Source organism: Lagopus muta, chromosome 2, assembly GCF_023343835.1.
Source record: "Lagopus muta isolate bLagMut1 chromosome 2, bLagMut1 primary, whole genome shotgun sequence".
NCBI lineage: Eukaryota > Metazoa > Chordata > Aves > Galliformes > Phasianidae > Lagopus > Lagopus muta.
Window position 1 is genome coordinate 92,373,246 of NC_064434.1, and position 23,236 is coordinate 92,396,481.

The following is a 23,236-nucleotide window of genomic DNA, read 5'->3' on the forward strand; positions in this document are numbered from 1 at the left end:
CTGAGTTCTTACATTTAGTACTTTGTTTCATCCACTTGTCTTCTTCATCCTACATCTCAGAGTGAGAAACCCACACATTTAAGTATATTTTTCACTCCAGGGGCCTTTCTTATTCTTTTAAATTATTTTCTTCTATCTGTGTCTGTGTAACCTAGGTTGTGAATTAGCTCCTCTGGCTGTTCAGAGGCTCCAGAGTGCCAATTTTGAGTTTCCATCACAGGAATGATGCTTGATACATGCAGCTTCAGTTTAGGTCTAAAGCCATTGAATCACATCTGTATAGCTGCGGCCTCAGATGAATCAATCTGACTTTACAATCTGACTTTATATTTCTAGATCCAGGGCCACTTGGGAGTACTGTGTAGACACTAAGTTCTCTCTGCAGAATTGTATGGTGTGACAGCACTAGAGCTGAATTAGATCTGGTAACCTGGCGGATCAAGTTGATTCAGTCTGATTAACTTCTCAATGGTGCACTTGCTGGCATCTCCCTGTCTACTGTTGTAATCTGGAAAATGCCAGTGTGGGCTTCTGAATAATTCAAGTAGCTGCTTCTAGCTCAGAATTTCCTCAGATGTTGTACAAAAATATATTTTAGCATGAACAGTAATAAATGATTGGTTCCCTGATGCATTTCTGTAACTGTAATGATGGATTTAAGCGGCCCGCTGCCAGTACTAGGCTGTAGCATCTGAGTTGCAATAACCAATATCGTGTCCAAGAGAGGAAGTTTTGTAGATGGATAGGAATCGTAATAGAAATTCAATGTAGGTGTAATAAAATACTCGCAGAGCATGTGTGCCACATGCAGTCCTTGTGCTGTCTTTTTAGCCTCTCGTTAGCTCTTTGTTTCTATTCCGTAGTCCCTTATTCTCTCCAGTTTATTAGCAATTCAGCAGAATTTCTGCAGTGCCTGAGCTGTCCTCTGTCTGGCCTTCAAGTATTGCAAAACCTTGGAGTTTTTTTTTCCCGAGTGCTTGCATAGTGCTTTAGCATCAATTTGTCCCTAGAGCACCCAGAAAGAGCCACCAGCTCTCCTACTGAAGTTGGACATTGTTAGAGTCCTTCAGCCTCTCTTGAACATGTGTCTCTGAAAGATACTGCTGTTACAATAAGTATGTGATTAATGTCATGTTAAGCTCAGAGGCATGCGAAGGCATCCAGCCAAGAGAAGGGGATGGTGCTTGCTGGCATTGCTGGTTATCTTCAGAAAAGGATGGTGATCAAGTCTGCGAGCCCTTTGTACCTTGTTTGAATAGAGAGTAATCAAATCAACACAGTGTGTCAGCCATGCTTTTAAATACAATTCATTTTAGGTCACTCTGGAAGCAATGCCTCAAATTTATTAATGTGGAAACAACAACAGAGAGCACCATTCTCAGAAGAAGCACAGGCTGCCCAGGGAGGTCACAGAGTCACTGTCCCTGGAGATGTTGAAGAACTATAGATGTCTTACTAAGGAACATGGGCAACATTGGTGGTAGGTGGACAGTTGGACTAAGTGATCTTAGAGGTCTTTTTGATCCTTAACAATTCTATGAAATTATAATCCAGTTGACTCTTAAATATGGTGCTCTTCATAGCATTTTTTATTTTTATTTTTTGAGTTCTAGGAGCTATCTTACTGTTTTCACTGCATGTTTTATATTGATGTTAAGCATATGATGAAAAATGTTATTTTGCAATCAGTGTTTTTGTTTTTCTGAAGAAACAAACTGGTCCTTACGATGAATTATGATGATGGCTTGCCAATTCTTCTAAGTTCAAGGGATTTTTTCTTTGATCAGAGCATGCAAAGTACTTCTGTTTGCCAGAATAGCCCATCTGTTATCAAAGGCTTGATGTTCTGATCACAAAATATCATTTTAAGATGTTATGGATTACTTAATATTCAGTGTGATGTAACAAATTTTCTTTTGTTCATTTTCTTCTTTTGTGCATAGCTAAGCTTTGAGAGTTTATGGTATTTGACAGAAGCTGTTGCGTGTAAAATGTCGTGATAGACCCATAGATTGCAACTTCTTGAATTGGGGAATGTGGTATGGACTTAAAGCAAGGCTTTGTTGGTAGTGCAGACATCCTGTAGGTTCTGGGTGCATATGCATTTCCAGGTGGTAGATAGCATAGCGTTACTCATTTATCTGGTCTAGGTTTCCACAGATCAGATCTGACATCTTCAATCTGTCTTTAATTTTTCTAAATGCTTCCATTCTTTTCTACCTTCCCCAGTTTTCTTGTGCCTGTACTCCACATGGTGCAGAGCTCTATTTTATCTCCTGATTGTTCATTTACAAATGATGAAGTCAGCATTTGATGTCACTGGAGATGAGCAGCAGGATATGTAGCAACATTAAAAGCTGAATATAGTACAGAAGTGGACAATGAAGTGGGTATCAGACAATCAAGGCTTTATGGGGATAGTATGTGGGAAAACGTTTCTTCTTGCAGCCGCTCACAGTGCTGAGTTTGTCTTTCAGATGCTGTAAAGCCAGTAATTGAATTGGTCTGTAACTCAAAAATATGATACAGTATTTAAATTTAATTTGCACAGGAAATGTTTTATTAGCGTAACCTATGAACATACATTATATCTTCACTTTACTATCATCCTTGGGAACAAAGTATCTGCAGTGAGTTGATAAGTCAAGATATAGTAACACTGATCTGTGCAGTACATATAATAGCGAGAGCTTTAGTAGGTTGTAATCCTTTTGGTCTTGATAGTGCTCTTCTTCCCAGATACCAAAGTGGTGAAAAAACATTAACAGGCCATGAGATGCTTAGTGAGTAGATGTGGCAGAGTATCAGCAGTGAGCTGATATGCAGCAGTATGTACATAATTAAGAACTTCGTTAGTAAATAGTTTTGCAATAAAATATGTAGAATTCTGTGGTTTTGAAAAAACAGCTTTGAGGTTATTGTTGTGACACTTCTAAGCATTTATTGTGTATTTTGGATGTTCAGAAAGTAAATACCTTACCGTGGTCCTCTTTCCATTTTGTCTTATGTTTTAAAGCTATCTGCTTTGCAATATTAGTGTTTTATTCACTAAATGAGTTTCCTGTAAAAGCAGTCCTGGGTCACCAGCAGTGAATGGCTCTATGTTAGTGGAAAATACTTTTTTCTATTGAAGAGTCCATTAATCCAAAAATTTTCTTCTAGGTATGATGCTGATATTGTGTGGAAGGGGGAAAAAGGGCTGCTGAAGCCAGTAAAATTCTGTTTGTAAGTAAGAAAGGCAAGAAACTTTGGTTTAAAAAAAGTTTCCCCCTTCAAAATCTTTTGAAACAGTCTTTCAACATCTGTTAAAGGCCAGATTGTGACAAGCAGGGGGAGCTGTTGTGCACCTGAACTCAGTCCAGAGCTAGGATGCCTGTTTCTGGGGGAACGCTGAGGCAACAGAGTCCAAGTGATTCTTGTGGTAAGGGTAAAGATGCCCATGAATGAGAAATTCCTTTTACTAGAACTGCATTATTCACCCTACCAGCTCAACTTGGCCTGAGGGAGAAGACAGCGCTTCACCAAAGGCAGCCTCAGGTGAGCTGGGACCTGCTGAGTGGAGTGGGCTGGATGATTAGATCTGCCCCAGAAGGATGCCAGTTCTAAGATTTGCATTGGAGATGCTCAGAGCCAAGGAAGAAACAGGAGTTGTCTCCCAGAACATGAGGCTTGTAAGTTTGGGAGCTAAAAGAGCAAGCTGAAACCAAGTTGTGGCATTTCCCATAGTAGTATTTTTTAAAGTTCCTCAGAATACAACTGCAGATCCAATAAGTGCTGTGTTTCCTACCGTAACAAACTCTGAGCGCGTTCCAGTGCTGCCACTTTGCACTCATGGCCCTTCAACTGAGGGTTCAAGTCTCCTCAAGACTTGGTGATTTTGATGATCAGTACAGCTCTACAACTGCCTGAAAGGAGGTGGTGGCCAGCTGGGATTCAGCCTCTGCTCCTTGGTAGCAGTGATAGGATGAGGGGGAACGGCCTCAAGTTGCAACTGGAGAGGTTCAGGGTGGTTACGAGTTGAAACAATTCTCAAGAGGAGCAGTGATGCAGGCTGCCCAGGGGGGAGGTGAAGTCACTTTGCCTGGAGGTGCTCGTGAGCTGTGGAGATGTGGCACTGAGGGCAGTATCGTTGGTAGGTGGATGGTTGGACTAGGTGACTTTAGAGATCTTTTCCAACCTTAACGGTTCTGTGATCTCTGGTTTTCGTTTGTGATACCTGATGACCTGTACGCGGACAGGCTCTCAGGTTTGCAGTCCCTGCAGGGGGCTGACAGCCACGCGGTGGAAATAGGCGCTGGATGTGGGAGCGAGAGTCGTCAGGAGCTGACGAGGAGTGGGGAAGTTGAGAAAGCGCTCCAGGTGACACGGGGCGCTATTCCGCGTCCCGCCTTCCCTGATTATTTCCCTCGCTTGCGGTTTACGGGCGAGTTGATTCCACTTTCCCTTTCTGCTGGCGTGTGTGTGAGGAGAGGGGCGCGGGGCGGTTGAAACCCACCGGTCCCAGTGGGTGCCCGCCGCTGCGGAATATGGCTTTAATCTCCGCCCTGGCTTTCATCAGGAGGATCAAAGACGGGCGGCAGCGCGGGGCCGAGGCCCCCAGACACAGCGCGGGAGCCTCGCGGCCGCTCCCCGTGCCTCGCTGAGGCGGGGGGAGGCGGCTCTTCCCCAGGGGGGCCCGGCCCCGCCGCGCCCGCCCCGGCCCGGCCCCCGCCGCCGCCGGCTGCTCGCCGCGCGCTGCTCGGCACCGTGCCATTGTTCGAGCGGGCGGCCGGCACCGCGTTCGGTTCGGGGCTGCGATCTGCTCGGCCCGCGCCTGGTAAGTGCCGAGAGAGCTCGCTCAGGGTGGAAAAGAAAGCGTCACGGTGCAGATCTTGCTAGGAGTACCGCCCGCAGTCGGTTTATTTAAGCCGAAACGCCGCTTTGTAGCGTAAGCGGACCCCTGCGCTTGCGGGAGGCGAGAGAGCGGAGAGAAGCAGCCCCGCGCCACGCTCCGGCTGTCCGAGCAGATCCGCTGTCATACCGGCAGCGGTGGGACCGTGGGCCGTCCTGGCGCAGCCGGGCGCGGGGAGGCTCCGGCGGGACGGGAAGCGGAAAGGAGTGCGGGAGTGCGAAGCTTTCGGAGAAAGTCGTTGTTGGGCTGGAGGTGTGAAACTGCTGCCTTGCTAGATGCCGGGTGCCCTGCTGCTGCCAGCTCCACGCTTTGTACCTGTCTGAGGTGCCCTGCTGCTGTCGGAACATGGGGAAGGCTGTTGTTAGCAGCAGATGCTTAAAAGATTTTCCGGTGTAGTTTTCCGATATGAACAGAAAACCTGTTTTGAAAGAGGTTGTCAAGAGGTTCTTTAACCTGCAGTGTGAGGTGGTGATGTGGTCAGGACAGCGGGAGGGTAGCTGGGGCTGTGTCTTTAGGAGCGCTTTTTGTCTCCCTTTACAGCTGTAGTAATGTAAATGGCACAGCAAGATGAGCCAGAAACCTGCTGGACTTTCAGTACAAGTAACTTCTTTTAGATAAAGAAAGATGTGGGTTTTTTTGTTGGTTTGTGTGCGTGATCCCCATGTAAGCAGGATTAGAGCTATCTTGGGTCAGAATTTTTGCAACTACAAAAACTGAGATATCTTTCATGGTAATGGTATGGTAATGGCAAGTCAGCAAGTTGTGTAAATTGGATTTGGTGTGATGAGACCCTCCCAGCTGTAACCAGTGAGATCTCTGTGCTCTTACATTGTACTGAGGTGTATGTGCCTCCAGAGCTAGGCATGCTTTTCTTGAAGGATGGTTTGTTCTCATCAGGTCCATCTGTATCTCTCTTTCCCTTTCCAAAACTCTGGTTATGTGAAACTCTTTTTTCCTCTTAATATGTATATATTTTTCCATTTTCCCTATGTGTATATGTTTAATTTATTTTAAAATAAAATTTAATCATGGCACAAAACTTCTAGAAAATAATTTTTAGGGCTCCTTGTTACTTCTATTTTTAGCTTAACCATTAAGAGCGCTGACTTTCTAGCTAAAGCACTGCAATTGATTTCTTTAAGCAAAGCCTGGCAAATGATTTCTGTAAATGGTCTGCTGTTGTTTGTGCCAAGAAAAGTAACTTTAGCTTAAAGGCAAAATAGATGTTTGCCTTTCTTGAGCAGTCTTTCCCACCCTCTGCAGCCTTTCCCAGCTCCCACAGCTGGTGGTGGTGGTGGTGAGTGGCTCTGTGTGCCAGCTCGGCAACACTGACTCACCAGTGCCCATCTGCACCGTGAGCTACGCGCTGGCGTGGGGACATCTGGAAACTCCCTGTCACATGAATTGCCATTCCTCAGCCAGCCTGCGATGCAGGAAATGAAATCATGGTGGCTCAGGTTCAGGATGGGACAGCTTCATAGTGGGTCAGGCTGTTGAGAGGAATGGAAGAATTGGCTCTTTTTTCTTCTTTTTTTGAAAAACGAGGTACAAAATGAAAGAGGGGAAATTTCCATTCTGCAAATCTCTTCTGTTTCATAGCTGTCTTCTAACTACTATCGCATGGTAGAAGTGCACAGACTGCTGAAAGTCTGCTCCTTACCGGGCAGACCTTAATTGGGCAAATGCATATTTATAGACTGCTCAGAAAATAAATTGGCTATAGGCACTGCTCTCAGAAGTAGAAACTGAAAATCATATTGATCCTCCAAGTGAGGCAGTTGCATTAATCATGTAAACCCATGTGCTCATGAAAGAATCTTCCTGAAGATAAACTGTTTGAAATATACCTTAAATACCTGAGAACAAAGTGGAAGGGACAGGGAATCCTTGTTTCTAGAGAGTGCTTGTGTTTTTTAAAGTGCGAGCTTTTCAGGGAAGACCTAGTGGTTAACAGCTGAAGTAGAAAAGCAAGAATCAGGGTATTGAGAGAAACCAAGCACCACATGTGAATGCATAAGAGCTAGAGAATTTGAAAAATGTCCAGCTGAGAGCCAAAATGGAGATCAACAACCATAAAACATTAAAAAGCTGTTTGTCTTGCTGAAGAACACTGCAGTGATAGATAACTAGACGTCTCCCATAAAAAAGAGTATCAAACACCAGGCACCACCTGTTACTTCTGGAAATGCTAGGAAAAAGCAAGGATGCAAAGAATTTTGGTGATGTGAAGGAGGAGAAAACGCTCCTTAGAGTGGCTGTGCACTCACTGGCACAGCAAATGAAGCCTGGAGAGGATTTATCCACGTTTACAGTTTCAGACCGCATAACCCATTTGCCACATGAAAAACCTGTAGCCTCTTAAGGGACTGTAAGTCCATTATAACATTTCATCTGGAAGGAGACTTAATAGGTAGCTATGGGATTGTTAAATGTTGCTTATTTCAAGAATGCACTACTTTTTGAATTAAACTGCTTTAGATGAACTTTTGACATGAAAAGATTTTTCTCTTTTTTCTCTTTTTTCACCTTCAGGCAGTAAGTTCACACCCGAACCATCGTCCTTTGTAGCGGACAGGTCTGAAAGGACTGCAATACCTGGAACTGATCATTTGGCTGAATGGTAGGATGCTGGCTGCAGCTGCAAGGCTTTCTGTAACTCTTCAGTGAATTTTGAGTTTTGTCCTACCTTAAATTAAAAATAAAATAAAATAATAAAAAAAAAATTAAAAATCTTATGTAACAGTTTAGCTTTATTTTAGTGCAAGATGGAGATTTTGAGTGTATGCATCTTTTATTAAAGGTTTTTAAAACTCCAACAATGCAGAAATTAGCTTTTCTAATGATCTATAAATTATATGTGCTAATATATCAAGTTATACTAAATTTCCACTACATCGTTCCCTCTTGCACTTTTGTCATTCTCAATCTCAATTGCAGGCATTATGAGTCCAGATGGGATTTGTTGAACCAATGTTTCTTTAAGTCTTTTTTTTTTTTTTTTTTTCTTTTAAGGAAACTTTAAAGTGAAGAAAAAATAGTTCAGTTGAAGCCAAAGGAACAGGTGAACTTAATCCAAGTCTCAAATGAACACACTAGTTAGGGAACACCAAATCCTACATAGTTTCAGTGTGGTGCTGCATTACTTTATTTCCTGAAGGGCTTTCAGTGTAGATGGCAGATGTCTGCCGACTAAGCCGTGTTCATTGTTAGCTCTACAAATAATAAAGAGATTACTCCATAAAGCTGTCACTGCGTAGCATTGCCTCTGCAGACTGTGGTACTTTCCAGAGATGATGCTGTTCCAAACTGTATGGCTGAAGTGCCTTCTTAGCAGTTATTGTTATCAAGTGTGGGGTAATTGAAGATAATTCTGGTGTTCTTCCTCTAGCAGTGCAGCTGGCATGATTTCTAAATAGTCATTTAGTTTTAAAATACTGTGTCCAACTGGAGAGGTGAAGAGGGATGGATAACCAAATGTAGCATATTAAACATCTAGATTAACATTTTTTTTTATTGCATTTAATCTCCTATTATCTAGAGCTGTGTGTATTAAAACTGGTATTATATCCGTCACCGTATTGCTCAGAATGTCTGTCGCTTCCAAGCCTTCAGCTGTAAGTTGAGATAATAAAAATGAAACAAAACAAAGCAAAAAACAATCAGAAAACCAAATCAACCAAACAAAACCACAACCCACCACTCTATTAAAGAATGCCAAATAAAGCTACCAACGCAAATGAAAATAAACAGCACAGCTCATTTTACTTTGAGTGTTAGTGTAAGCCTTAGTTCTTCTAAGCTGCAGCGGTACACAGCACCTCATCACGTGGCTACCATAGGCTTGCAGAATAGTTATAGTTATGCTGACTTTAATACAGCTTGGAGAGAACTTGAAGGTGAGCAGGTGCTTCCATGCTTTCTCAGGCTCAATGAAATTAGGTGGGTAGAGCTCAAGTGCTTCTCAAGGCTTATGAAGGGGAAAAAAGTGAGTTTGGTCTATTAATTTTTATAGCTTGAAGTAGTTGCTATATAATCTGTTCACTAGGAGAACTGAATCAGAAGTGTGTTGCTCAGATGTTGTGGTGCTGCTGATGGATCTTTGGCTTGTCTTTGAATTTTCTGGGTTCTGAAGAGTCATTCAGATTGTGTTTAAACTGAACATATGCAGTAAGATATTACATCAGTCGAAAATAAGGATTTTCATCTTTGATTATGCTAATTGCTGGCTGCAGTGCTGGCTGGAGCAGAAGCCCTAACTCCCATGTTGCTGCTCAACAGGGCGCAGACACCACAATCGTCCCAACCCTGCACAGAGAGCACTGGTTCTGAGGGCATGAGGTATAACACTGTGCCTGTGTTGTGGATTCACCTCGTGCAGAAATGCCTGCTTTCCTTCACAGAGTGATGGAAAACAGCTACTAAAAGTTAGGGAGTGCTGTCTCAACTACTGCACATACAGATGGCCTGGGCTTAACGTGGAAAGGATGTGGTTTGCTTTCTGGAAGGACTAAATAGCTGCAGCATCTCCAGCCTGATGTTTGGTTGTAATAATAATTTGCGCTGTAACGTTGATTGGTTTACAGTTTCAAACTATGATATAGATATGTCAAGCTAATTTAGAAAAAGAAATGTAACCCCACCACTGTGCATCCTAACTGCTATATGAGTGAACGAGAAAATAATTAGTCAGCATGCCCAACATACTGCTGACCCACTCAGTGGGAGCTTTCTCTGCTTTGCTGTCTGCTAAGGCTCTGTCCACTCCAGTGGTCTTTGAAGCTGCCTGCAGTTCTGACCAAACTCAACTGTTCAAACACAGCAGCATTTCACATTACCAGTGCATCTCTTCAGCCCGAAACAAACTTTAGCTGACCACTTGAATTTACTCTCTGTATTCTGTGAAAAGTCCTCAAGGCGCTTGATGTGGGGAGGGGTACAGGGCAGGAATGTGTGGAATTAGACTCTGGAAAAACCTCCTGCTCTGAGTGCTTATCTAAATGCAAGTGACTTCCCAGGGAATCTGGCTCTGCTCATGATCTAGAACAAATAGCCCAGGATTAATTTTTGTTTCAGAAGTGAAGGATTTAGTTATGTCTCGGGGAGATCCCGCGCAGGGGGGCTGCTGAGGGCAGCATTCCTCTGTGCAAAGCACTTTCTGCTCAGAATTAGCATTCAGGCAATTAAATAGCTCAGCTGGCTGGGCAGGCTTAGCACTGAGCACTCTCCAAAGGTAGCAGAGAAGAAAACAAGTTAGAAACTTTCTTGCTTATCTGTCTTTGTGTTGTGTCTTTCTGTAGAGTTTAGTGTCCATAATGCAAACCTTGTACTTTCTGCTTGTATAGTTGTTGATTAAGTTCAGTATTAGATAGCTAACATCACTAGCCAAACTGGTTGTAATGAACTGTTTCTAGTTTTTAAGCAAATGTTGAGTTATTCTTCTAAATAGCATTTATATAATTAGTGTTTGTGTTTCCTCATTGTTCTTTCTCTTTTCTCCTCCCTTCCTATCCAAAAGAGCTATGTTACTTGGGAAGCGATTTCTTTCCTAGCTCAATATGATGTTTCGCCTTTCCTGTTACTTATCAAAATAATTTAACTTATTTTCAAGTCTCATTAAAGCATAGTTATAATTAACACAAGGAAATCAGCTATTCTAAGTTTTGATTTTGAACTAAGCTCCTCATGCACCTTTCCAAAATAAATAGCTTTCACTGATTTAGGTTTTCCTCCAAAAAAAAAAAAAAAAAAAAAAAAAAAGTCTTCAGTATCCTTTATTTTCAGTTTTATTACAGTGCTTTTCTTAATTGCCTTTGGAATACGTCATGGGATGGATGAGCTTTTCAGTCAGTAATTGAATCCTAGGATTTTCTTTTAAGCTTAGGAAAGACTTGTGATTGTATTACAAATTTTCAGTGTTGATAACAGTTCATTTTGAACTTCTGCTAAAGACCTGATCTACTACGCAACAATTTTGACAAAGGTTTGATTCATTTAAATAAGTGTTTTTAAAAGAGTATCGTCAAAAATATGAATACTCACAATTTTCAGTAGAAATGGGAGGATGAGGAGAGTTACCAAAACCACCACATCGGTGATTATTAAACAATCTGTGCTGTGTGGTCCTCTCTTCTGCTGGCTTTCAGAGAACACAAGCAAACTGTGGTGCAAAGTGTGGATGGTTACGCAGTTTATGCTGGAGTCTATTTTCATAAAGAGTGGCTGTTACTTAGTCTCATACAAAATGATCTTGTTCCCCTGCTTCTCAGCCGTAACTTGTTGGCTGTGACCCAGAGTCTGTCATTTGAGTTACATAAATGCGATTACACCAGAACGTAACTTTTTGTTGAACAAGAAGGTCCTTCAAAACTTTCCTGACTGTATGTGCTAGTCCTTTCCATTTGCCTGTGAGATGATGAGAGGGGCTTTGCTAATTTAAAGGTGATCTCTGAGCATCTGAGAACATGGCAGTTATGTAAACTTGTTTTTATTTTTCAGGAACATCTGTCGTCCATCAAGAACTTGGAGCATGGCAATGAGTGATGTCAGTGAGTCTGTGGTCCTGAGCAATGGCAGCATCTTGTCAAATGCTACCAGCCCAGCTATTGTTGCGGCTAATGATGGAGACGTTGCTTTTCAGCAGCTCCCATCCAAGGAAACACCAAGAGCAAAAGCAAATCCAAATGGCTGCCTGCAATTTAATGGTACAATCAAACCATCCTTTCTGCCTTTAGACAACCAAAGAACTCAGCAGATGTTGTCACAATGCTGCCACCCTTGCCCATACCATCATTCTATAAGTAGCCATAATAACAGGCAAGAATGTCATTCAGTGGTTGGCAGCTCAGCACCATCTCCTATGACTTCGTGCTGCATGCAGCCACATACTGAGTATTCAGCATCTATTTGCCGAAAACACACACCCATATATCAGCCTGCCTGCTGTCTTCAGCCTTCCCCATCCTTCTGCCTTCACCATCAGTGGCCTGACCATTTTCAGCATCAACCTGTGCAGCAGCACATAGCCAGGATAAGGTAAGCAGTTTGCTTATTTTTATTGTTGTTAGTTTTCAGTGTGGGTAACTGTTTCATAAATATTTCATAAATATTTAAATATCATAAAAACAACAACAACAAAATCAGAAGATTTAGAAGAGATGAACCAAATTTCTTCCCAGATGTTCTTACAAGTTGATCTTTGCATTACCAGCATAACTTTTCTCAGGAGGGTCCAAATTGGGAACCTAATTTTGTTGTGCTACATGAATATTTTTGAAGCAAATCAGTTCTTTCTAGAAGAAAAAAAAAAAAAAAAAAAAAAGGCTGCTTTTTCTTCCTGGGGGTTGTTTGAAAGCCCATTGTGTCTTTTCCAAAACACAGTGTACACCTACGTTATATGAAGCAAACTACTGCAGAAATAGCTGAGAGAGCACTGAAAGAATGTGAAATGTCTGCATAGTTTAACCAAAACCCATATTTCCCCAAAAAGATGTGCTGGAAAATATTTTCAGCAACTCCAACTGTAAATGTACTGATTGTTTTTTCCTTGTCAGACCATCTGTTTCGGTGAGTTGCCCCCATGTGCTCTCAGTGTATCTTCTAAATTGTGCTAGGACTGAGCAATTTTGGATTATTCCAGGTTTTTAATCCTTTCTGCCCTCTACTTCATAGACACTTACCTCTTTATCTGTTACTTTTGGAGATCCCATGACAGTATCCAAGCTACATGAAGCAATGTTCACAAGAGAATTCTACTACAGCCTGCTGGTTATGAGCAGTCAAGATTGCTGTCAGTCCAAGAGGCAGTTTCTAAAACTTGAATTCCCTATTGCCATACACACTCGTAAGCTTTTATGCAAGCTTATTCTTTTTCTGAGTTGTACTTGAGCCAAACTGCATGGTTTTTCACTGGGCAGTAAATGTCTCCTTGTCTCCCTGTTGTCCAACATCTGCATCCTTGTTCTAAAAGTTGGAGCTACAAGTTATTTTCAGGTGGTTATATGTATTTTGTCTTGTTGAAATGAACTAATTCTGAACTTCCAAGAATATCAGACTGGGAGAAATGTCCAATGTGGAAAATGTCAAAGTGAATAAAGATTTTTTTTCTTAAGGTAAAAGCAGATGAAAATAAGGATAACATAAAGTGCAAGTCTGCTTTCCCTGCCAGTTATTCCTCTTACAAATGTAAAAATCTTAATTGTTCAACAGCTAACCATGAAACTTGTGTTTTCCACCCCATCGCTCCTTAATTTTTAAGGAGAGATGAAAACTTTTATCTAACATTGTACACAAAGATATGCAGGAGGTTGAACAGTTACTGAATCAGTCAAGCATGCTTTTCACTGTCAAACTGGGTGCACTAATTTTGCTGTTTTTCTTGCTCTGGAGCCAGGACTGTTAAACTTCATCTGTATCCCATAGTCTTGAGGAGGGGAATGTGATTTGATGTGTAATCTGGGTTTCTGTCCTTGCTCTGGGTAAGAGCACTGAAAAGTTCTTCTTTCGGATAAATAATGATTCCCAGACTATTTCAGAAATACTGTGTGTTGGTGTTTTTTGTCTGTTTGAACTCCTCTGATGAGGATCTTGAGCCAAGATGCTTTTTTTAATCTTGCACTTTCTCACTGTGACGTTACTACATAAATTATAAATAATTTGATAAATGTTTGTCTGAATGTTAGCAGTCAAAATAAGGATAGAATCTGACCTTTAAGCCATCTGTCTTTTTTAGCATGCTCTACATATCCCTATCAAAAGTTCACTGTTTCTTTTCTGGAATTCCTTGTAGTTAATGCAACTGAGTTTTCTCAATGAGAAGATGCTTGCAGTATGCAAATTAAATATTTTTATCCATCTGCTAAGAACCATCCAGCCTCTAGTTGCTGTCACTCATTTTCAGCTTAAAATATGGTAAATAGAACTCGGGTCCCTTGCCGTGCTGAAGAAGCTGGTGTTATTGTCATGGAACCAAACGCTGTCTTTTCTGAGTAATCTACAAGGTGTGTCTAAATGTTACATTCTCTTGTTGCAATGTGAATCCAGTTTAGCATACAGTGAGACCATTGTCAACGAAGACATGCTGGTGGGAGTTAAAAACACAATGCAATTGGGTGTAGTCTTGCAGAGCGATAGATGTATGCTCAAGAAGCAGCAATCTGTTTTATCAGTAGTTACTTTGCAGTGCTAAAGAGATTAGTAATGCTGTACACGAGATATTTTTAAATGACTACTGTTCCACACTCTAATTTTACTATATTTTGAGCCTAAAATCTGCAGAACAGCTTCTTTTCCAGGCATTTTTCTTACAAGGCTCACTGGAAATCATCCAGTTTTATAAAATATGCATGTTTTAACAGGGTTACTTAAAATGCAGGTTCTCCTATGTTACATAAATTAAATTCAGAATGTAGTCAAACTAGCTTTGGTTTAGGTCTTTACATTTAAAAATACACATTTGAATATTGGTTAGGGTTTTTGGTGGGGGGAATGATTCAGTAGAGGAGGGTGAACAATTTTTGCAAATTGCAAATATGCTTACAGCTCTGGGCAGGTAACCAATTGTTTCAGCATGGCAGGTTTTGTCAGGTTTTTAAGCCCAAGGCTTAACATTTGTCAGTGACCTAACTTTAAAGGAATGTGGATCTGGAATATCATTGTGGATTGGAGTGCATAAAGAAGACATTGAAATAATGCCACACTTGTCCTATCCTCTTAAAGCTGGCTGGATCTGGAATTTTGTAGCGTTCAGCTTTGAAGTTTATAAATAAAGTTTTATGGAAATGGCATCTATATATGATAAGTTGAATGCCTGGGGAACTGGTATTTTTTTAGATGAGAAAGGCTTCTTATACAAACAAAACATTTTTAGTGGTTGGTGGTATACAATGTGATGATGGCAAAAAAAAAATCTTTATTATGATAGCTACTGAAGCAAGTCAACTGTTGGTCAGAAGGGTTCTAACTTTCAGATATTTTTCTGAGGTTAGAGAATATTGAGCAAAGTTTTTGTGGTATTTTGTACACACTGTTAAGATGTAGTTCATTCAAACATGTTCATCCCTCTTTTGTAGTGAACAGGGTATCTTGACTGCACAAACAGTTTCTTTGAAATTCCAGCTGTCTGTCCACATCAGAATGTAACTGTCCAGGGGACTCACTTTGCTTTCTGACAGCTTCTAAACTGATCACTCTGAATGGTACAATTAGTTCTTCTGTATAGGTACTACTGGAGGATTTTCCACCCTGTCCTTTTGAAAGGCTTATGTTGGAGTAACTGTTTGTGTCTGAAAGCATTTATGTATAAACAAATGTGTGAGGCTTGGAACCCCTGGAAGGTGGGTGGTTATTGTTCTTCCTTTGCCACCATCTGCTTCTGTCATCATCAGCATCCTTCACTGGACAGACCGTAGAAATGAAGAGGACCCAAACAAGGCTGTTAATCTGTTGTTAAGAAGTGAAGAAGACTGATGCTTGACAACTGGAAGGACCAAGTTAGGAGTCACTAGGGAAGAGTAAAAATGTGCAGCCCAGCAGCATGTTTAGTGGGATGAAAGCAAAATAAGATAAACAGTGCTGGGTTGCGTATTCTACCAGAGCTAAACACTAAAGAAGTATAACGTCAGAAAACACTTTAAAAACATTCCTGGTATTTTTCAGTATCTGTTATTTATACATGAATGCAGGCATGTCAGTAGGGACAGAAGAGCAAGAATGTGCAGAAAAGGTTCAGTCTTAATTTGTGTTAACAATGTGTATGGCTGCTGTATCTGGTCCCAGTTAAACTGCTTCTCTCACACTTTTATCTGAACTTTTTAATGTGAAAACTCAAGTTAAAAAGTGCCTGTATCCTTACTAATCTCAATGCTACCTCTTCTGGAATCTATCTTTTGTGATACAATATAGAAAATTTCTATCTATAGATTTGGAGACAGAAGCTAGGGAAGGAGAGGTCAGGGAGCTACCAGAAGTGGTGATAAGGAAAGTTCCAGGGCAGTTTTGTGCTACGGATTTCTGTTATGGTTCTGGTATTCAGAACTCTGCTGTATCTCACAGAGTTGTGAGCCACACGCAGTTTAAACACCATTACAGCTGTACTTCAGTACTTACATTTTGATACTTCAAAAAGGAATTCTATGGTAATGCAAAGGCTGTGATGATAGAGCATTGTAACCACCTCTTACCCATTTTATATTTTGTTTCTAGTGACTTGGCACAAATATTAGAAGCAGAAAGAAATAAAAAGCTCTTGTTTTTTTCAAAAAGCAAGGGAATGTTTGCCAAATACCAATCTTAATAACAAGACTTTGTTATGAAACAGCTCCCTGCTTGATTCCAGGAAAAGGATAATTGTTATCTAGTACATTCGGCCTGGCTTGCAGAGCTGATTATATGTATACATGTGTATACAATAGTTCTTAGGATAGTTTTTTATGTCAGCAACATTAACTGCTCACAAGAACTACATAGAGATTTTAGACAAAATATTTTCCACCTATCTACTTTCCAGTTTTGAGAATTGTTAGCTTCTGCTGTATTTAACACAGAGAATGCTTTTCTTTTCACTTTTTATGCAGAATATGCGTTAACGTCTGTTGTATAATGTGAGTGTTGTATTATAGGTCAATTAAAAACTTAATTCCCTTTCTTTAATTAGATTTTTGAAGATTGTTTCTGAGCCTTCAGCTGAAAGGCAGAAGCTGCTGCTGCTACTTCATTCAGTGTTTCACATGTTGCGAATATCCTGATTCATGCTATAGATCGTGAGTTGCTGCATGTTGGTCATTTGTGTGGAAATAGTACAAATTCTGACTTTAATCTCGTTAAAGTCATTTACTCCACGCTACAAAAGGGATTCTTGGTTTCCCATGATTTCCCAGAATGGAGAGGCTGGAGGCAAATGGGAACCACAAATTAGGTGTTCCCATTCATGCCACAGTATTAGCAGCACATTGGCATTCTTGGATTTTAATATAAGTGATGAATGGGCAAAGAATGTATAGCAATTTCATGGTTGTTTTTTGTTCTGAATCTGAATCCAAATGCAGATAATCTGTTGTGTGAGTGTACAGGAAGAGCTCTCCCTGTGACCAGACAAATGGTTTCTTGTTCTTTCTCTGGATTTTGTTTTTGTGGTACTCAACAATCCAAGTTGTGTTTTCTTAATTTTCTGCACTTTTTTTTTTTTAAGTTTTACTTAGTCTTAAGTTATTATTCTTGCTGATAATTTAAGAGGTTTCTTCTGGTTTTATTAATCCATTGACTGTTCCAATGCTAATTATTGTTCTTTGTCAGCTATGCAAACATCACGCTGCGCTTTGTTAATCTTGCACAGAGCTGAAAGCAAAGAACAGAGTACAGAGACCACAATCTGAACTGAAAATGTCATTTATAATTCAGTGGTCAACCAAATTAAAAGTAACACACATAGAAAAAAAATAAAATGCACTTAGAAACAAAGCGTCACAGCTACTTCATTAGGCAGTCCAAGGGATTCTTGTAGGTTTTTAATTGTAGTAATTAAGCATTAGGGTTTGTCTAGAAAAAACACTGCTTTGAATCAAGCATTAATGTGATAACAAAAAAGACCATGCCAGGTTGGTGCTCTGCTAAGGAGCGGCTGGGAGATGCTGGGACCCTCATATCTGTCACTTACAGACTCCGGGTACTGCATGCTTGAAAAACAAACTTCCTGTGCCCCAAATCCCTCACCTCACCTGCAGTAGGGTAATTGACTTTGGAAAGCTGTGTGTAAGTTTCTGTAATTGGCTGTGGCTTATTCCAAAATCATTTGTCCTTCCTCTCTGACGATATTTCGATGTGTTCTTCAGCTCCTAGTAAGTAATAATCAATGGATGTGCTTTTAAGTACTCAGCGGTTCTGAACAGTGAAAACAACACCAAAAACAAAAAAGAAAAAACAACAAAAAAGTACCCCTCCCAAAAAACCCACACACATAAAAGAAATGCAGAAGGATAATGCACATGTCTGAGCAAATTCACTTTGATTTTGTTACTCTGAGTTTGATATGAAGTTTCTGCCCATGATATCAGGGTATCTATCTGCTGAATGAACAAGTGCCTTAAAGCCTTGGCTGTTAATACAGAATACAAATTACATAGTACCACTGATTGATCAGTACAGGTAGCAGAGCTACAGGTAGAAACTCTAAGCTATTACAACTGATCGCATTTCAGAAACCCTGAACCCTTGAGAACTTCATTTCCAAAGTAAAAATGGATAATTGTACTGGATCAGGAAAAGTCCCGTTCAGTCAAGTGGATGAACTTATTCCTGGATGGGTTTGATTATGTTACATTTGTATTACAGTCCTGATGTATCTTGCAGTACTTTTTTGGCATCTTAGCTACAGTACTGAAACCATTGAGATGTACTGTAAGTGTTTCTTTTTTGCTTGCTCTCCACTAAGTAAGCAAAACAGATGTACTCTCAGGAAATGCAGAAGGTGATGCTGCATAATGTATGCTTGGTTTTTCAGTGAAGTTACCATATCCAAAGATCCTTTTTTTCTAGTTGCATGCTAAATCCTTTTTAATCTCTTAGTTGTGTTGAACATACATTTGCTTTATATCATTTAAAAATTATGATACTCTAAATGACTAAATTTGCAAACGTTGGAACAGCATCATAACACAGATATATTTGTTTGAAATGAAATACCTTGCTGAATTTAAACCAAAACTAATTAATGGTATTTTCATTTACTATAAGTTGTTAAATATGTAGAGAGGTTAAAATTAGCATTTGTCCCAGTAGTTAGACTGATATTTTGGAAGAAACTGGAAGGGAATGTATTCTGTCTGGAAAAAAGCTTTAAGTTCAAAGGAGGTCTTCTAAGCTTCTGTGAGCAAAAGTGATTCCTCTGGTGACTTACAGCCACAAATTCCTCCATCTGTCCAGGAAGGAAGAACAAAGCCTGTGCCTGCTGAAGTCACATATATTACACCTGAAGTCCCCCTATTCCACAGTCAAACTTAGGTACGCTTGTTGTCATTCATTAATGCCTATAAGAACATGGTTTACAGTTTTTGTGGAGAAACATCTTTACAAAAATAGGTGTTCTTGTATATCTCTCTTATTCTACTTGGTACCATCTGATGAAGCTTTCTGTGCTCAGTATGTTATTTTGTTGGGTCGTGTTAATTTCCTGTCTGTCAGAGAAATACAAGATGTGACCATGACCTTGCATTCCTCCATTCAACTGGGAAGTGTAATAAAAACAGCTTTGAAATAAAATATTTCTAAGGAGGGAACTTTTTGCCAGCAAAACTGCTGAAAACTACTCTGATCATCATTTAAATCCCAAAACGTATCTATTAACTTCACCGTAATTATAGAGAAAAGAAAAAAGACTAATGGTTTTAGGCTTGTGAGGGGTCTTGCAATAATATTAGTCTGCTCCAAACTAGCTGCTGGCTTGTTCTCAAATAATGATTCATGGTGGTATTTTCCTAAGCCTTTTTTATTTGAATAGTTCAGCACTGGTGTTCAACTTGCCATGTGATGCTAAATGTGCCCCTGTCTTTAGTGCTGTGGCAGTTAAGTAGGGTTTGTCACTGATTTTAAAGAAGTCTTTTTTTTTACCCATTGTGCATGCTATAGGCCAACAGATGATACACTTTAACTCGAGATTCTGCAATTTAAATGGAAATTATTTTATTAGTGGTAACACCTTCCTTACTGTATTTTTCCTTTGAGAATGATAATATTATTAGTTCATACTTCCTGTAAACAGAACAAATCCTCAGTTGGAACTGAGAAGGCAGGGAAGAATAGAAGAAGAGACAAGAACCTTTATAAAATTTGGTATCTCAGCTATAGAAATGTGAATTGGCAAGCTATTGATTTTTGGTCTTTGCTACAAGGTCTTTCATTTTGCTTTAAATTATGCGTAAGAAAAGTCTTAATAGAAATAATTCATAAGTGTAAGGTTAATTGAAGGTGCAACGTTGAAATTTCGCACTTTTTGATGGGATGAAACAGCAGTAGTTTCAGGTCATCTCTCCCTGACATTCTAGAGAGAAAGAAAAAGTAAAATCTTTTTGGGTTGTTTTGGACATTTTATGTGAGCAAGAACGAGAAAATTTAATTTGGAGGTTTGCAATTTTTTTTTCTTTATTACAACGTAATTGCTTTGTTTGTTCCTTGAGTGTTAAAATGATAACACAGGAAAGGTGTTATATCTGACAGTGTCAAAAGCTAGCTTAATGTTTTGGAGCAATTAAAATTGTTCTCATGGGTCAGTAACATTCTAAAAACGCTAGGATTTTCTTTCTCTGCTGGGATTTATTCCGTATTGCATGTTCTAATGGAAGGTGTGCAATAAGATGCGTATCTCATTCTATCCTGCAGGGATTTAGCTTATCCTTCAGTGTAATAATGGTGAAAAGCTATGCTTTATCGCTTCTTGCAACCGGATCTGCCAACAAAGGGAATAACTTCCCTCCGGCGTGGCAAAGCTTTGAGGTTTAACACCTCATAATCCTTGGACAGAGGAAGCTTTATGTTGATATTTTTTCCAGTAAGTAGAGCTGTTTATTGTTAATTTAACATTCACATCTCATCAGTAAATTAAAATGCAAGACAGCAAAATTAGTTTTTCTGTTATTACCTTTTAGTGATTATATTTTTTAACCGCTATCTTTAGGCACCTGTGGTATACGAGGTGCTCCAAAAAGAAGGTATAGTTTGTGTCCTGAAGAGCACACTATTTTACAAATGTGCTGTGTGTTTTTTTTCTGTTCTATACTTGGACATATGTTTGAGTCCTCAAATTATGTTCCACTATAACTGTTCCTATTGAAATGCAGCTGAGCATGGATTCCATCTGGATTTACTGAATTTATCAGCAGTCATTACTTTGACATCTGAGAGCAGTTTCTGCAGTGAGGTTGCAAAGCCTGGTGTATGTCTATTTGAGATGCTTATCCTCCATTTATCTGGGAATGTGCAATAAACTTCTTGGCAGACATTGGCACAAAGAAGAGCAGAGCATCCTCAGGTAGTGCTGGTTCCAGCTGGAGCTGTCTGAACATCAGTCAGCAGTTCTGTTGTTCTCTGTTGTGCAGATGACAGAGCACAGGTTGCCCAGAGAGGCTGTGGAGTCTCCTCCTTGGAGACTATATATGGGCCTAGGCAGCCTGCACTGAGTGTCCCTGCTTGAGCAGGGATCTGATGGACCCAGAGGTCCCTGTCAGCCTCAGCCGGACTGTGGTTCTGTGCAGTGGCAACATTTAGCCAAGGCTAGAAGGTTTCCTTCTCTTACAGAAGAACATGCACCAGCACTTTCAGATTTGTCTGTGGTGCTTTGAGTTCTTGCCTTATACCTTAGAATAGGGCACTCCCAATCAGTGCCTTAGTGCTGCCTTGTGTCTGGGGTGGAAATCCCACAGTGTGAATTTCAGCTCAAAGCCTACCTTGTTTCTTATTTCTCCATGGAACAAAGGGGAAAAGCCTTTCTATGTTTGAGCTTCAGTCTCTACATCTGTGCACTGCATAATAGAAATTAATTGCATCTAAGTGTCATGAAATAACTCAGAATCCAAATATTTAGCCAGGGTAATATCTAGAGTTGTGATAGGGATTTAAGGTGTTTTAAGAAGACATTGTTTGGCCAACTTAGTACAAAAGCATGTTTTGAAATGTATTGACCCTCTTCAACTGACTTAATAAAACTACTTACATAAACAAGTAGGCAGGAATGTTTATATTAAAAAGTCTTATTAGTATCTTTTTCAATCTTTTAACTTACAGTATCCCCCTACACGTTTTTAAATGCTGGTTGCTTCACATTAGGTAGAAAATGCTCTTCTAAGTATGCATCAAAGAACAATTTTCAACACATTTTCTATGCCATAGACTCTTTCTGCAGCATTTCTTGCATCAGCTCATGAAGCAGCTACTATTGGTTATTTGTGGCGTGAGGTGAAAGTTGTTCCTTCAGTTGATAGCTTTTTTTGCAATCAAGATTTGTGAAGAAAAATTGTAAAAGAATGTCTTGGAATATGTAGGTACTTATATTGTCATCTGATACATTCCATTTGTATTCCCATGAAATGCAGTAGATAAGCAAAACAAATGCACTGCATAAACAATAAACCATCCATAATTTTATTATTAAGTGTTAAATTAATTTGAAACAGTTACATGCTGGGGAATATGCTCATGAAACATTGCTTTGTGGCATGTAATGTCCAACTAATGTAAAGGCTGTAGAACTAGATTTAATCATACTTAAAATTTCCAAGAGCTTGCCTTTTTGCAGTGGTTCTTGAAATGAGGACAGGAAGCTCTCCTGTTACACCCGTGCCAATCTGCTAACATGCATGAGAAAACTGATTCAGTGCTGTAGTTGAAAGAAACTTCGGCCATTCTGAGAAGAAGGCAGGATGTGTCACTATGTGTTCTGCTTCAGGAAGCTAGAGTACTTGCAGTGTTCTCTCTCAGGTTGAACAAGATGTAAAACAGTTGATTTTTTTTTGTGTTTGTCATTTGCCCACTTCAAGCTGATATGTGCACGAGGACATGAGTGTTTTCTGTTTCCGCACTGTTCAAAATACTGATAGAAGTGCTGAGTGAGAAGTGCTTGCTTAGGGTGACTAGATGAATAGTAGTGTTGTAGTCATCCAGTCCGAACTGGTGCCCCAGTCCTCCCTCCTGTTACTTGTTACTTGTCATCACCTGCCATAAGCTGTCTGATCTTATGGCAGTGCTTTTCAAAACCAACACTCCTCCTTTTCACCATTTTGCACAGAAGCATGCTAGGCAATCAGGCAAATTTCATGTTGAGGAATATAGAGGATTTATAACCGATCTATTTATCTTCTTATTCTGTAGTTCCTAATTGTATGATGTTTGGTGCCATTAGAAAAGGACAACTTGAAGCAAAGCGTCCACTGAATAGAGGCAATGCTTGCAGTAAATGGTAGTAGAGCATAACCTGTGCTTTTCTTCCCCCTTAACACATTATGCATTGGATTTTAATCTGACTGTAATTTATGTAATACCCTTGTTTTGCTGCTTCTATAATAAACAAAAGTGATTGTCACTTTCTGCTATCAAATCTCTGAGAACTGACTACAAGGGTAATTCAATACATGCGTCAGCTTGGCTTTTGTCCCAACACAGTTATGGAATTCACCATTTCTTTCTCATGAAAACTGATTGTTTTTTTCTGTCTAGACTTCTTTTTTTTTTTTTCAGAGCTTAGTGGTGTTATTTAAACTGACTAAATGGGAGTATAATGCCCCAAAAATTAGACACAGCAGCATTAATTAAGCGGGAAAGATCTGGTTTTACCATGCATTTCTGTATTTTAGAGCATAACTAAAG

The 23,236-nt window shown here is 39.9% G+C and overlaps 1 protein-coding gene across 11 annotated transcripts in view; it reads left to right on the plus strand.

Annotated features, from left to right (window-relative positions):
• DISP1 (dispatched RND transporter family member 1) overlaps positions 1 to 23,236 on the plus strand; it is an 84,952-nt gene that overhangs the window by 41,971 nt on the left and 19,745 nt on the right. For 3 of the 11 annotated variants that reach the window (XM_048937896.1, XM_048937893.1, XM_048937894.1), the window contains 2 exons: positions 7,424 to 7,511; positions 11,387 to 11,923. In XM_048937896.1, coding sequence (XP_048793853.1) covers positions 11,418 to 11,923 — 506 coding nt within the window. In that variant the 5' untranslated portion in view covers positions 7,424 to 7,511; positions 11,387 to 11,417. Of the gene's footprint in view, positions 1 to 1,458; positions 1,481 to 4,712; positions 4,817 to 5,029; positions 5,144 to 7,423; positions 7,512 to 11,386; positions 11,924 to 18,180; positions 18,884 to 23,236 lie in introns of those variants that run through there. The other 8 variants (XM_048937891.1, XM_048937898.1, XM_048937900.1 and 5 more) reach the window with 6 other exon arrangements.